Source organism: Buceros rhinoceros, unplaced genomic scaffold (genome assembly GCF_000710305.1).
Source record: "Buceros rhinoceros silvestris isolate BGI_N320 unplaced genomic scaffold, ASM71030v1 scaffold15940, whole genome shotgun sequence".
Taxonomy (NCBI): domain Eukaryota; kingdom Metazoa; phylum Chordata; class Aves; order Bucerotiformes; family Bucerotidae; genus Buceros; species Buceros rhinoceros.
The window spans coordinates 1-16,200 of record NW_010389206.1 but is presented as its reverse complement, the minus strand read 5'-3'; the positions used below and the strand labels follow the sequence as shown (position 1 = coordinate 16,200).

General features: G+C 35.9%; 1 protein-coding gene across 1 annotated transcript; it reads right to left on the bottom strand.

Moving 5' to 3' along the window:
- Positions 1–505: 505 nt before the first annotated feature.
- Positions 506–14,790, bottom strand: LOC104491104 (protein diaphanous homolog 3-like; the record flags this gene model as incomplete). The annotated part of the gene is made up of 6 exons (XM_010133475.1): positions 506–611; positions 1,072–1,208; positions 1,594–1,663; positions 1,747–1,821; positions 7,168–7,298; positions 14,686–14,790. Coding segments are annotated over 6 exons (624 nt in total), but the record flags the coding sequence as incomplete, so codon positions are not given.
- Positions 14,791–16,200: the final 1,410 nt, after the last annotated feature.

Below are 16,200 nucleotides of genomic sequence, written 5' to 3'. Positions count from 1 at the left end.
CTGAAATTGAAAGTAATTGGAAATGAGGTGAAAGATTTTTCCTCAGACTCTCCAGAATTTTATGAAATCATAAAGGGGATATGAGGGACAGATTTTCTGCTGATTTAAACATGAATTATAAAAAGCTGTTGCCTAAAAACTTGCTTTTTTGCTATTATTAATCTGTAACTTTCAGCAAGTACTGCCAGAAGTGAGATAATCTTTCTGCATCTGCATATATGACTCATGCTTTATTTTAAAAGGCAGTATAACTTTAACTTCCAAAGTCTGTAAGATTTGGGTGAATAGAAATCAACAAATTAACCTGCAACACACCATATTAAGCACACTGAATCTTCCCACGATGCAGTTTAAAAGCTAACATGATAAACACACATTCCAAAATTTGACCCTTATTTGAAACAGCATTCCTCCTCCTTTTTACTGCAATGACTTGCTCAATAGAGAAAAATGAGTAATTTTATTTTTCTTATTGCGGAGTTTTGTGAAAAAAAATTTTGCTTACTTGCAGCTGAACTGAGTTATCCTGAAGGCCTTCTACAATAGGAGAGAATCTATCAACACTCCTTTCCTCTGCTGCTGCTGTTATAGCTTCCAAAATTTTTTCAAGGCTATAAGAAAAGAAAAGTATTTTACTCAAGAGAAGTATTTAACCTTGCTGCTCATTTGTTTTCTGAAGAGTCATCTTGCCAAGGTATATACCTGACTCAGTTTCTTGCATACAATTTTAGGAGGTTTAAGCATTACTTATTTCCTTTGGAGACTTTTGTAGCCAAAGAATGACTTACTGGATTACAATGGTTAAATACCTTAAAAGTAATGCTAAAGAATTTTGAGCAGAAGAATGACTGCGTAACTATTTCCAGCTAACCAGTAAACGCACATATCAAAAAGGAAACTCTTATTGATGTGACCATAATAAAAATCACAAAGGTATTCTGAAAACTGACAATATAGTACAGGTATTACTTTCAAACCTAAGTTGAAAATTTTAAGGTTTTATCCAGGTATAACTATAATTTTGAATACTGTAAAATCACCTTACTATTTCTGTCGAAATACTGTACTTACATGTTTTCCTCTCCAACAATGCACATCGCAGAAAGGAGTTTAACTATATCTGTCATCATGTTAGTTTGCTTGGGATCGATTGCTTTGATCAGCAACAAAAGGCTCCTCTCTTCTCCCAAAATTCTTTCCAATCCATACTAAACAACAAAAGAACAGTTGTGAGAAGTGTTGGAGGGAACCCAATTGACTGTATCAAATATCTAGTGAAAGACAGCAACAGTTCCCTCAAGTAAATATTTCAAACGACATTTAAGTCTGTCAAATACTTCACTAAAAAAATTTAATGAGTTGAAAGTCCACAACAGGTCACATATTACAGAATAAGGGCATACATCAGCATCAAAAGTTTACACTATTCTATGAGTATATTTCCACAGAGAGTAAGTGGCAGCAGAGAACTTCAAACCACAGCTGACCAACACCCCGCTTCTCCACATTACACAGGGTTATACCTGTTGACCACATACATTATCCAACTGAACTGCGGTGATTTAGATTTCCAGATTAAATCAAATCTCATACCTTATTATTCATGAAGGCTCTCAAACACTGTATAACCTTATGCTGACTCCTCTTCACAACTTTGTCCTGGCTGAATAAATAAAAAATTTAGTGTAATTAAATGCTCTTTACATACTAAGAAAAGTTAGTAATTGTATATTAACTCATCCTTACATTTTTGTCTCAACCAATCTTTCCAAAACATCCAACAGCAGCCCCAGACCTTCTCGGCCAAAGTTTTCAACCCAGCTAGAGAGAAAGGAAAAAGGATATTAAAAAAACAGGCAAGTCAAACAATGAATGAAACTGTCAGCATAAATAAAAGCAGTATAACTGGATCATTTTAAAACCCAAAATTGACTCTTTACTCAACAGAAGATCATGAAGCACTCCATTCGCTCATTAACCCAATTAGATAACATTAAATTGAAAAAATATTTTAGAATTACCATAGCCATTAAATTTAGTAATTTTTTTTTTAACTAACAATTATACAGTCTTTGAGATAGAACTGTAATTAAAAATCTTTGCAAAAGAAGGGAAGAAAAACAACAGATTTCTACTACACATTGTCCTTGAGTCTCCTGGAAAGCTCAAAATCTAACTGTAAATGCCAGAGGAGGAAGGCAAAGCCTTAAGAAACTGCAGAACTGTCTGCCTGGGATATTAATCTATACGAATATTTTCAAGTGAACACAACAAAAATCTAACATTTCAGCTATGCCAAGCCTATCTTTTGATAAGGTTAAACCTGGGCACGAGAGATGCTTCATGGTCCTATTTACTATTGCTCAAAACCCCTTGATATCAACTACAAGTAACTGCATGACTGACAGCAGTACTACAGCCATCCCTTTGATAGCAGCTGTTGGTCTTGCTGAAACTATGATGTTTGATCAATTACCTAAACCTAAAGTTCATGGACACCACTGTCATTCATAGTCATAACAGAGGGAATATTTTGCACTTGAGACTTCATTGCCTGTGAAGGGAACAGGTATTTTAAACTTCAAACAAAATCCCACTGCAGGAAGGAGGAATTGGCTGCAGAGGCAACAAAAATACAAGAGAGAAACTGCAGAGACTATTTTCTCAGGAAATTCCTTTTATAAGGGGTGAAGTTAAAATATTCAATTATGGAAATAATTCACAATTACTTGAAAACTCTTTCCATGAAAGATAGGAATATTTCCTGATACCTTTAATAAACTTTCCATGCCACTGCCAAGTCCTTGGACTTGTTATTGTACTGGGCCCACAAGACAGAAAATAATTCTATAATGGGTAACGCTTCCATACTTTTTCCACTTTTGAATTAGCTTATTAATTTTATCTTTTAACTGATTACATATCCTTCTTTTTTCAGAACAAATAGAGTTCGCATGGCAAAGAAGTCATACTTTCCACCATCTTTATCATCAGAACATGGATTCTGTTGTGGATGTAGTACCAATAGTTTCTGTGCATTCTTTAAACTGTTATTTAAAAAAGCTTAAACTGAGGAAATTTTTTTTCTCCTGTATTAACAAAATAAAAGTATGTTACCTAAAAAGGAAGCATCCATTTTGCAGCATAAGAAGTCCAACATTAAGATGTTGATTAGAATTAGTTAAAAAATTACAATGTTCCCTTTACTTGTATTATAGCCTCCTGATTTTTTATCTGTTTTGTCTCTCTTTTTGTTTATATATCATCGTGCACGCTGCTTAAATTTAATACTTTTGATTAGTAATCAGAATATTTAGATACTCCTATAACTGAGCCCTTACTAGCAACAAATAATAAGCTATTCTGTTGGAAATAATGCGAGGGAGATGCAATAGCTTTTTTGAAATATATACTACGGGATTAAACAGTTCTTCATATCTGCTAGATACAGAACTGTAATGGACTTAAAGTTATAGTAAGAGAGAACCAGATCAGATGTTTTTAGATGTTTTTATATATTTTTCTCTTAGAAGTAAATATACATGAAAACAGATTTTTCTCCTCAGATGGGTGTTTCATTCTGAAACAGATTAGGCAAGTAACTGTCAATTGTTTTTGGTATAACTGGCCATATCTGACCTAAAGATGACCCTACCAGATATTTTTTAGCACATTTTGTACTAGCCAGAATTGTGCACAGCCACTTTGCCATGCATTCGAAGCCAAGGATGCTGAGAATGATCAAGTGCCTAAATACAGCCCTTTACTCTCCTTCCAGAAAAGGACAAAGTACACTTACACTATCTGGAGCAAACACTCAGCTTTTTGTCAGTCTGACCAAACACGAAACTATCAGTGCCCCTATTTTATTAAAATTGTCTTCTTAATGAAAAGAGCTAAATCTGTTGCAACTGTCATCCAAAAGGAGAAAAAACAGCTGTAGGTAATGAGTTATCTGTAATACTACATAGAGCTAGATCACTGAACCACTTTTGATGAAATGTGTTGGCAACTGTGAGGTAAAAACACCCTGTTTATTTACCTGAAAAACAGTGGCCAAGATCAGCAGATACATTTTCATTTTGAGGCTTTCTTTTCATACTGATGGAAAATACATACCACCTTTTGCAGTAAGCCATAGATTTCAAGACATTTTTCTAAGTACCACGACCACACTACTCAATATCACTCGACTCAGATTTTTTCTGAACTAAAAATACATTTTACAAAAACAAGTAATTCAAAACAATGTCATAGAACCAATTCTTGCATTACAAACCAAAGCATCAATAAGATTAAGAAGTTAGTTTGATTAAAGTATAACAATTGTAAAAACAGAGAAACACCTAAATTATATATTGTCAGACAGTTCATAACCCACAAATGTGAAGATTGTCAAGCTAGATGCAATCTAGATGCAGTTTAATTCTAATCCTGTTAAAAAACCATAAATTTATTTTTAGGTATTACATATGCACAAAAAATCCCAGTTTCATCAGTTATCTCTCATTGTCCATATCACATGAAGCTGCAGTTAAAAAAAGAATCATGGATTTATAGCAGCTGGACTGAGTTCAGTATTTATGTGTCAGAGCAAGTTCTTACTCTAAGATCTCACTTCTACTAAGAAAAGCAAGGTCACAAATACCAGCATCCAATGAACACCAGCTGTTGTTACTCATTAGAAAGAAGGGGACATGGCTTACTCTACAAATTTTTTGTATGAAGAACAGTGTGTCACTTACATTTTAGCTATTTTTGTATGTAAGTCCTACAGAAGAACTTAAGAATTTTACTAAGGCTATTATAAAATGTTCTGTTTAAACCTAGCGATGTCTACCTTAACAGTCTTTCAGCACCACTCAGTATGCCAGAAGACTGTTTCAGAACGCATATGTTCTATTGGTTGTGATCTTCCTTGTGATTCATAGACTAAAAGGCATTCATGGACAAGTAGTAGAGATTTCTTTTTTTTTAATGAAACTGATACCTACTTAAATACCTCTTCTCTGATGTTTCTGCAAGCCACAGTCACTCTCCTTCTAATTCAAACCTCTCAAATTGAGACCTCTTCTTAGGCCATACAACCAATAACTTAATACTCCTATCCATGCACTATAGTTCTTTTATGTTGACTCTTACATTCTGCTTAATGTTTCATATTGAAGTTAAATTTTAGTCAGTTACGGTCAACTTATGATTTAAATTCAACTGCCAAATTTTCTACCTACCATAGTTTATATTTGACTGAACAAAGTTCAAGTCAGTATTGCAATCTAGAACTATTTGTAACAATAAGTTAAAGAAACTTCCCTCAAAAACATCAATGCAATACTTTGATATTAACAATGCATCATATCCTTCTAGCACGCCTCAAAGGACTGATACAAAATACACTAAGCTTAGGAAAATTAAAACATTCATTCTACCATTTCTCCATGCACAAACCCCCTTGCTTTTTAGCCTGTACACACAACATGTAACTAGAGATTTCTAATCCTGTCCGTATTCAAAGTGAACCATTTGTGGAAAAGCTGCTTTGTCCACAATATTTAGTTGCTGTAAAACTTCTAAGTTTCTGTACTGTGTTCTTCCAGATAATATTGATCACTAGACTTTTGGTATTGATCAAATGCTCTATTACAACACCATCAGCCAATTCAACTTGCATTCTCTGTCAAATGTCTGGAGCATAGTCCAACACTGTTCTCTCATAGCTAACCTTGACATTCCTTATTCTGATCTCATTTCTCCACCTTCCTCGCCCCTTCATGCCCTATCACAGTGCACTGTACTGTCAGGCAGAACTACCAACTCACTGAGATCATGGGTTTTGGTTTGTTTTTTTGAGGGGAGAGGCATTAACTTTTCTCATGGTGTGTGGGAAAGAGGGAGCAAAGGGGATCACATACAAAAAGATGAATCTGTCCAGTCATGTTCAAGAACAGAGAGAGATTGCTCTAAACTTCAGTAGTTCACAGATTTCATACATTTTGTGTTTCCATTTCCAACTGCATACTAACAAAGTTTTCTTTGTTAAATGTAAATTAAAAAATTCTCTGTCGTTGTGTGTTGTTTGGTTTGTTGTTTTGTTTTTGTTTTTTTTAAACAAAGAAGGGGAAGTAATACTATATCAAAAAGCATTCATGGAAAACGTATGTCCTCTCTATAACCCTCTCTCAGAAGAACTCAGGTTAATGCAAAACATGTTTCTTTCCACGTGAACCACTGCATATTCTAAATAAGACAATCTAATTCAAAAACAAGTTAAATAGAAGGAAAGAAGTAAACACCCACACAGAAGAACATCACCACAATTCTGCCAAGCCTAATGCAGAAAAAAGTCGTCTAATCCTTTTTCAATCACGTCCCACCATAAGCATCTCCAACATTTCATTTGCATTATTTTGAACTAAACCCAAAACAGTTTCCCAAAATCATGTGTTCAACTATTGGCTTAAGTGGAACACTAAAAGGAAGAACAAAAGGTTGCAAATATAGAGTAGAACAGAAGAAAATATAATTTGATAAATTTACGCCAGCATCCACAAGTCAAGCTGCATGAATCAAACCAAAATTACCGATTACCAGTGTTGAAGTTATGATTACTGAAGAGTTAGCCTTTTTAAAAAAAAATAAGTACAGCTAAATTCATGTACGCTCTTCTGCATAGATAAACCTCACAGATAGAGCAAAACATGGTAGAAAGCAGAACGAAGAAAGCCTAAAGCACACTGGACAGACAAACGAGCACATAAAAATACCTGTTTTCTGACTAACAAACTTGCACCAAGGTGCCCATCTTACATTACTGAGCTCCCTGACAAAGTTACCTAAAAGATCAAAGAGCTGAGAGAATATTTCAAAAATAAAAAAAAAAACCTTTTGACTATTCGGCGCTAGAAAACAAAGTGAATTGGTCTGCACTACACTTGTTTTATCTTCTCTTAGCATTACCTTGTACGGATCAGTGAACTCTACTGAACAATTGATCTACAGAAGATAGATAATCAATGAAAAAAAGAAAAAAGGTACAATGATCCACTAATGCATACACATTCATTAACTGGAAAACCTTGAAACATGCACATCTACAGATCCATTAATTTTCATCTATTAAGAAATCAGAATATGATAAATCTTTGCAATATGTGTTAATGATCTTACCTGACAGGATTACTAGTCAAGGACACACGGAGAGATTCTAAGCAAGTGACTAGTCTTTCATCTGTTGACCCAGATTTTAATTCCTGAATAAACTCTTGGGGTGAAATCTTCCGACTGTTCTTAAGACTTCCCTGAAATACAGAAAATATAATTATTTTTTCTGGGCACATTATAGAATTTGAATACATTATTAATGGCTAAACTTCATTTCTAGTTCCTTTAAAAAACAGCACTTCCCTGAAATACAGAAAATATAATTATTTTTTCTGGGCACATTATAGAATTTGAATACATTATTAATGGCTAAACTTCATTTCTAGTTCCTTTAAAAAACAGCAAAAAAAAAAAAAATAGAATTTAGTCCTAAACCTGTAATTGCTTGTTGTCCATCCACTATACATGCTAAATGTAGACTAAATTATGAACAAATTTATAATCAGCAGTCAAAAGTATCAGGCATCAAGTGTAGAAACGCATCATGCACACCCAGTGAAACACAATTTTTTAATGAATGGATTCTGTTTATGCATTACAAACATCTTCATTTTCAGCACTCAACAGAAGAGGAAAAAAAGCAATTCTGAGGTGCTCTGAAGAGATCACGGGACGTGTGTCCAGAAGGGTGACTGCACTCATATACAGAGGAAAGACCCAGTGTGCACCAGAAGAGTACTCAGAATATCATTGCAGTAACTTGAGTTCTTGCAGATAATGCTGTAAAATGTTTTTCCATTAAAGGGCCTTCAGACGAGGAGTACAGGAGAGTAGAATTATAAAAACAAGGTAGCTTTGGCTCCAAGTTCTAAAACAAGTAATTTCTAAAATTTGAAAGAAAAAACAAATTCTTTAAGACCACTGATGTTCTAAAGATAAATCCCAGCTCCTTGTTTGTTGTATTTGCCATCTCCAAGAACGCAGTGCCACACGAATTGATGGAATAACACAGGGACGCTCATTAAACCTTTGGGTTTGGATTTTACCTGCTTTATGTGTTTTGCTCTTTTTGGCAGGTGGCGGGCAAATGGAGACACAGAGAACAGGGAGACAGAAAGAAAAATGCAATGGCAAGTTAATGCAGCGCTTCAAAAGTAGTTTTGTGCAAACAAAATATTTTCTGTTCCAAGCAATGTAAGTTGAAAGACACCGGCTTTGACTCATCATTGTACCTGTGGTGTCAAATGTTGCTTAAATAAACTCAAGATATGACTCTTCTGAAGGATATATAGTATCCATTGTTTTAAACAAAGCAATGATTACATTAAATTAATGAAGCTCAACAGTTGCAATCAAAAGGGCAAATCTAAGAGGCATTAACTCTGTTCTTAAGAGTATCCTCCTCCCCTTTCTTTTTATAAGTAGCAGCAAAGACAAAATTTGCAGATAGTGGAAAATAAGAACTCTGCTCCACCCAAATAACCATTTATGACATGAAGGGGGATAGATATATTTTCCACAGTACATATCTAATTTCCAAAAAAAGAGGCATACAGTGGGTATACAACCTATATTTGACTTAATTCATTAGAAAGACTCCTTTTTTGAAGAGCAGAAGCACTATTCTGTCACGTAGCACTAAGGACAGTTACTAAATAATACTGAGTTAAGTCAGGAGTTGAAGCAAATAAGGCTTGCTGTGCAATAATAAATTGAAATTATCTACTGTAAATGGTGAGGCAGTCTGATTATGTTATTACACAGAGTTTCATACAAAATACGTTTTCTCACTTGGGTAGATCCTTGAGAAGTCTTGAAGAATAAAGTTTTCTTTTTCTGAAGTAGAAGATGATGAAATAGTTTCTAGCAGAGAGGTGAAGTTAAAAAGTGGGGAGAGTGGTTAACAGACCAGACTGCTGTGCCACCATTCAGAGGGACCTCAGACAGAGAGAAATGGCCAGAGGAATTTCAGGGAATTTCATGCACCAACACCTGTTGGGGCCAAACAGCTGAAAAGGAGGTCTGTAGGAAAAAAAAAAAAAAAAAAAAAAAAAAAAAAAAAAAAAAAAAAAAAAAAAAAAAAAAAAAAAGGAGGGTCCTGGTGGATGGCAAGTTGACCATAGGGAAGTGTGTCACTAGCTGGTCAAGGGAGATGATCCTTCCCTTAAGTGATGGTGAAAAACATCTGGAATATCGTGTGCACTTCTGGGCTCCACAGCATGAAAGACAGATAGGTGTATTGGAATGGGTCCAGAAAGGCATGTGGACACCCTTAAAGGAGCATCTGTTATACAAGGAGAGGTTGATAGAAGTGGGATTGTTTAGCCGCAAGAAGGCTCAAGGGCACCCTAACAGTCAAAGGACAAAAGGCACAAATTGAAATACAAGAATTTGGTTAAATCTAAGTCATAAACAGAAACTTTCTTCCTCCTCCCTTGTCTTTAACCATGAGGCTGACCAAGCTCTGGAACAGGTTGCCCAGGCAGACTGTACAGTCTCCTCTTGGAGATATTAAAAAATAGACTAGATAAGGGGTTGGACAAGATGATCTCCAGAAGACTTTTCCAGCCTCAATCATACTATTCCATGACTATGATAAGGGAACTCTGGGAGGATATCAAGGGCTACACCACCTCTCTGCTCCAACTACATCTCCTTAGCCTTGAGAAACAGGCTACTGCCAAATGCTAAATGCCAAAAAAAAAAATCAGACTATTGCCAGGAACCAGCCTGAAAATATAGCATCTCATGCTCTATTTTGGTATACCACACATCGTACATGGAACATCATTCCAAACACGCCTCTGAATTAAAGGAGATCCCTATTTGCTTAAATATGAGAGTCATTTCCAGTAACTTCCACAAAAAAGCAGATGAGGTCACCACGAAGAGATGAAGGTTGAGGGGAGTCTTAGAATTAGAGGTCTAAGAAAACCCAGAGGGGGAAAAAATTTCTGTAACAGTAAATGTTCTCACGGTCAAAAAGAAACTCAGTGTTTTCAGGGTTTTTTTCATATTTTGAGTTTAGTTCATAACCATATAATACTTGAGTCAGAAAGTTCCTACAGCAAGGGAACGTACTTTACTCTCTTTCTATATTCTCTGGGTCCAAAATTAATAATATGCAATGGTACCGCCAGGAACAGAACATCACGTCCTCAAAATAAATCCAACTGGCAAACTTATTCCATAAACAATTTACGCTCCTCACCGAGATGGTATAATTACTTGCACTTCCACAAATCTAGAAAGCTCATCTCCTACTGCTTTGACACAGCTATATCTAAACAGGAATGAATAAAACTGGAGAGAATCTCCAAGCCAAACATAGATAATCCTAAACAAAACAAAAAAGCATTTCTAACACCAAGAATTAAATATCAGACTTGATAAAACATGAAAGGTAAAAACTACTACAGCATGAGTTGCCCAAAACACTGCAAATTCACCAGCTAAAAGGACTTGGAGACAAGGGTTTCTGTCTGGTTATTCAAGAGCTTGTATTCTGAGTACATCCACCCTGTTACAATAATCCCCAAATATTTTAAGACTAGACAGTATATAGCCCTGAGGCATAATCAGGGGAATTTGAGTTACAGCTGTGATATAAGTAGGAAATTGTTATAACTGTGGTCTAACAGGGGATCAGGGTCATGCCTGTATGCATATGCAGTTCCCTGTGCGATCCTGGACCTTCTCAACTCTGCATAGAAGAGCTAACAGACTGACTAGAGACAAGATGACCAAACGCACTCCTAGCAGCCTCATGACAAAGTATTTAACTGTTACAGGAGCCCTTCTATTGGAAATTTCAAAAAGTCCCAGAATTCTCCTGGCAGCTCCTGCTGTGCATAAACTAGCACTACTTGTGTGCCTAGGCATATGGATTAACATCCTGGGTGAAGTCACTTCCAGTAACTTGCCCCAGAAGTTCCTGCTGTAGCATTGACCAATCAAGGTGGATATAACTTACGTAAGATACTTACAAACAGTCAGAAAAAATTGCTTTCTTTTGATGCAGAAATGGTTATATAGGACAGTCATATGGACAGGACATATAGCTAAGATGGTTAGAAGGTATTTTGGAAGTAATTTAATCAATAACAATATGTGCAGTGAACAGGTCACATGTGACAAGAGCCCAGCCAGACTACAAGGATTCACAAGAATGTCATTTCTGAGTGTCTCATCGGACCAATCTGAAGACAGCATCACAAGCAATGGAGACTCACATCAACATCCAGTCAGTAACCAGTCATCCCATTTCAAACGATGTTCCCCACCTGAACATTACTCTATGCAAAAGATGCCAATAAAGTGTGAATGTCTGTTCAACATACACACAGCACAAAGTACCACTTATTCAGTTACACCAAGGTTCTGCAACATAATGATACATCTGCCAGTGCTTAAATGAGAGCTGCATTTGGTACCAATTGTGAAACTGATTATATTAGCTATATTTCAGCACGGGAAAAGCTGCTTAAGTTCAAAATGCTCAAGTTAACTGAGAAACAGGAAATATCTTGAGGCATCAGTGCCTCTAGAAATTTAATTGCTCAACTGAAGAACAACTGGTCTGTGAGCAGATGCAGTATGAAGTCAGCATTAATTAACTCAGTTAAAATATTACAAGGGAGTAAGCTGTACAACAAAAAAGAAATCTTGTGAAGGAAACTCACTTTAAAAATCCGTTTTGTGTGTGTGTTCAACATACAGAACAGCAAACCTTATGGTAGAGTAGCATAATAGCAATGCTGCTTTTATTTCCACTGGAGTATTAGCTCCATAACATGGAAATTGATTCTTAAAACTTTTCTGGGGTGGAACATCTTTGTATGTGTTTATATAGCACTTAAAAACTTGCCACTGTTTCTAACTTCAAAAAAAAAAATTCACAATACATACAAACAGCTACAAAAACACAGAAAAAATATTGGACAATCTCTAACAACAAACAGAAGCACGCTGCTTTTTGTAAATGAGAATTCATGTTCTCATAATAACCTTTAAAAACAACTGTTCTTCCCTTTTCCAACTGTTTCTTAATAAATAAGACATGATGTCACAGCAGAAAGAAATTTCATTCAAGATTTCTAAGCCATGACAGTTTAAAAAATGTGATATAAATCTCTAATATAATGTTTTTAAGGGGAGAAATAAGACTTCATCTAAACACTGTAAAAGAAAACAAGAAGGTACTGGATGTACTGGAGCAGAATTCTTTCAAGCATTTAATTTTTGCTATTGTGCAATTTTTCAGTAAGTACTCCTAGTATCCAAAAGCCCAAGACTGGTTATTCTTAGGAATTCCTCTACAGGTTGCGCCTGAACATATTATAAATGACAACAGCAACAGCATACTTACAAACACATTCAGGCATATATATAGAAGCATGTCAGTAGAAATCTGGTTACTTTTAAGTAAATTTGAGTCCTTAAGTGATGGATTCATTCTAAATTCATTCATTCATACACCTCACACAAACACAGAGATAGGTCACAGCATTCTACACACAAGTAAACACCTGAGCACCAAACCCAGAATAATTTCTAGACGCATCGGTAACAGAGATGTGCTTGGTGAGTACTGGAAAGGAGTTGTGCATTTCTAAGAAACAGAAACCCTGTTACTGAGGTCAATGATGAAGTTTTGACTATAGTTTGAAAAGTATGAGCTATCGAAAGATGTTACTGCAGTATCACTCATAGAGAGATCTGAGATGGGCTTCGTTTTATGTAATAGTTAGGATCTCTAAGGCATTTCAGTTCTTCTGCAAAAGTATGACACTTTTCCATCAAGTCAATTTAGCCAACTACCCTGGGCTTGCAGTGCACTGTTCTCTCTAAAATGAGAAGACTCGTGCACAGTCCAACGCACTGGAGTTGTGAAAGAGCATGCCTGGAACAAAGAGGCTGCAAGGGCAGGGGAAGGAGTTTGCCATCCCAGCAGCTCCAGCACCAAACGAATTCATCTGCAGCACTACTGTAACAAACACCTGAATCTATGCATGACAGAAGCAGCTGCTCCCAGTTATATAATGGGTGAATGCAATTTCCAGTAAGGACACAACAGTAGAAACAGAGTTCAGTAAAGACAAGAGATTCTCTGCATGAATTAATCTTCAGTGATCTTCTACAGCAGAAAGGAGAATACACGGGCTGGCAGCAGAGGAGGGGAACAGAAAGAAAAAGGTGCTGTCGGGGGCTTTATGAAAACATGCAAGACAGCAGTGCATTGGAACAAATGACTATGCAGGGAAACAGACCTATCCTCTTCAACAGAGTACCTTCCATAGCTGCTTTGGACACAGTGCAAGAAGCTCCACAAAACAAGTGTGATGACAATCAAAGGTAAAAAAAAAAAATACTGCAAACAGCCCGCAGAAGAACCAACGAAACCTACTCTACTATAGCTTCAGTTCTTTGCAAGTATTAACTGCCAGAAAGTAAAAACATGAAAACCTTTCCCTTGAGAAATAGTCTTAACATCACCATGAGAATGCTAAGACAGCAGCAATAGATATGGATGCAGCAGCTCTGCACAGCCAGCAGTGTCCTATTAACATATTACTTTTTAGATCAAAAAAATGAGGGCTTAGAATGTGAGTGGAGGCATTGCTTGACATGTTGTTTTGAGTAGAGATACCTCAAGAATGCTGTGAGATTTACTAGCCTGAAGGCTAGACCTCCTAACTTCCAGTACTAAGGAACTTCCATGTGATAGAACTAGTAGCTTTAATAAGCTCATCTTAAATAGAACAATCTCCAGACAGTTCAGACCTGCACTAAGCATCTACCTTCCAAAAAGTGCTGGAGTATTACAGTAACAAGATACACCACTGAAAGCAGCACTGAAAGATAAGTATCTCATTTACATCACTGTATTTAATGTCTTGTTTTCTCAATTTTTATTTATAATTACATATGGGCAATTTTTACTGATGGAGCAGTAAGAGTCAAAGAACCAAATATTTAAATTCTAAAACAATCAAAAGGTCTGAGGACAGTAACTGCAGCATTTAGCACTGGAGTCAGTACCCACTTTACAAAAACTGTGTGGTTTTTCTCATGTCACCTTCATCCTTAAACTGCCCAGCACACAACTCCCTGCACTTCTCTAAAACAGACAGTAATTATCTCTATAATAAAAAAAAGGTCACTATAGAGCTCATGTTCAACACTTTTTTTATCAGCTATTAAGTAGCATCACAACATGAATTCTGTACTGATGTACAAAAAAAGGCTAATTGCAAAACAAATTTAGTCAACAGTGTTAGAAAAAAAAAAAGGTTCACATGAAACTTCTCCAAGATGTTTTCTGCAGACTCTTCCCATCTCCACTGATGGCCATACCTTCACCAAAAAGAAATGCTGTTCTAGGTATAGAAGACAGATCTCAAGTATGAGTGAATATCTTTCATTGCAGCGTGTAAAATGAGATAGTGTCCTTTAAAAATGTGAATATGGGAAAGAAAAGTTAGTCAAAAGAATGTAACACATACGCATCACTTTTTCTCTCCAATACAAACTAATATAAACATTAAGTCAGTTCATTGGTACACTTCAGAGAAATTTACTTACCGACTTTGAAGCAGTGCTAATATATTGCATCACCATTTCTTTTTTGGTATTAAAATCCTTTTCTCTCAATGGCATTTTCTTGTCTTCATTTAAGTTCATATCCTCCTAGAATGGTAGGGGTTAAAAAAATGAAAGTTTTAGATGTCATCCAGCACCACAGCTGTTTAACTGTATGAGACAGATTTCAAAAAATACACACAAACATGAACTCCAGCAACTGAAAGCTGCTATACAAACAAGTTTTCGTAAGTTAAATGTTACTCTAAACCATAAAAAACCTTATCCATCTTCACTAGCAACTCAGAGTAAAAGTCAACTATGCCAGAATACACAAGTGCATCATAACCATTAATAGCATCATCTCTTCTTAGAAATCACGTACAGTTTCACACACACAGATATGCACTAAACCATAGGAAAGCTTTATTTAACACTTTCTGAAACATTTAGAAATGTACTCAAGTCTCTTAGAAAGATCTTTTTAGTGATATATTCATTTGCTCTATACTTGCGTTCCTCAGTTCCCAAACACTAAATCCTGGGCAGTGGCATCTGCTTTGCACTGACAGTAGCTCACAAAAAAATATTCACCTTTGCAATAGTTAAGGCCCAAATTCTTGACGATTCAATCATTAAACCAACACCTTTAACTGTTACCAAAATCCCACAACAAATCATTCATTCCAGCATAAACCCAGAGGTCAAAAAGAGCAGATGCAGAACTACATTCAAAGACACAGAGCAGCTATTCATCAACATTTCTGACACTAGGACTTCTGTTCCAGACTAGAAATGCTCTGACCATTGTAGTTGTTTCACATCTGTGAGAAATGACATTTCCCATCACATTGGAGGTAAAACAAAAAAGTCTTTAAGAAATAATTTAGGGACACACGTATATGAGCACATAGAGCATTACTATGGCCACCCAAGCTCAGCAAGAATTACTGCAGCTATTTTCAGCTGAGACTCAGGAGGTGAAGTCCCATCAGCTTTGGCAGGAGCAATGCTACAAAATCAAAGCTATCTCACCTAGTCAGAAGTTAAACAGGAAGCAAATGGATAACATTACAATTCTAAGAAAGAAACTCTAAAATTGTGTGCTAAACTGAAACTTAAGTTTCCTAGTCTTTCGCTTGTTTTCACATTAAATAGGATAGAATGAAGCACAGGTCCTCGAAACACTTAAGAGTTTTGTATAAATCTGGGCTGTAAGAAGACGTTGCAGAAAATACTTGACCCCTTAAGCTTAACTTCTTCAAACTTCAACAGTTAGGGTGATTTTGTGTAGATTCTGGATTTTTCCCTCCACAAATGTTATTGTTTCCTTTCATTAAGGACTAGAACGTGTTCCTCACTTCAGTCTAGTACGCATTGAAATTATTACTTATTTACTATTATTAAATTAGGGTTTTTATTATTTATTTGACAGTATATAGTGTATTTATATTATCAGATTTGCATCTTTTATAGTATATATACACATTGTATATATACTACATATATAGTATATAT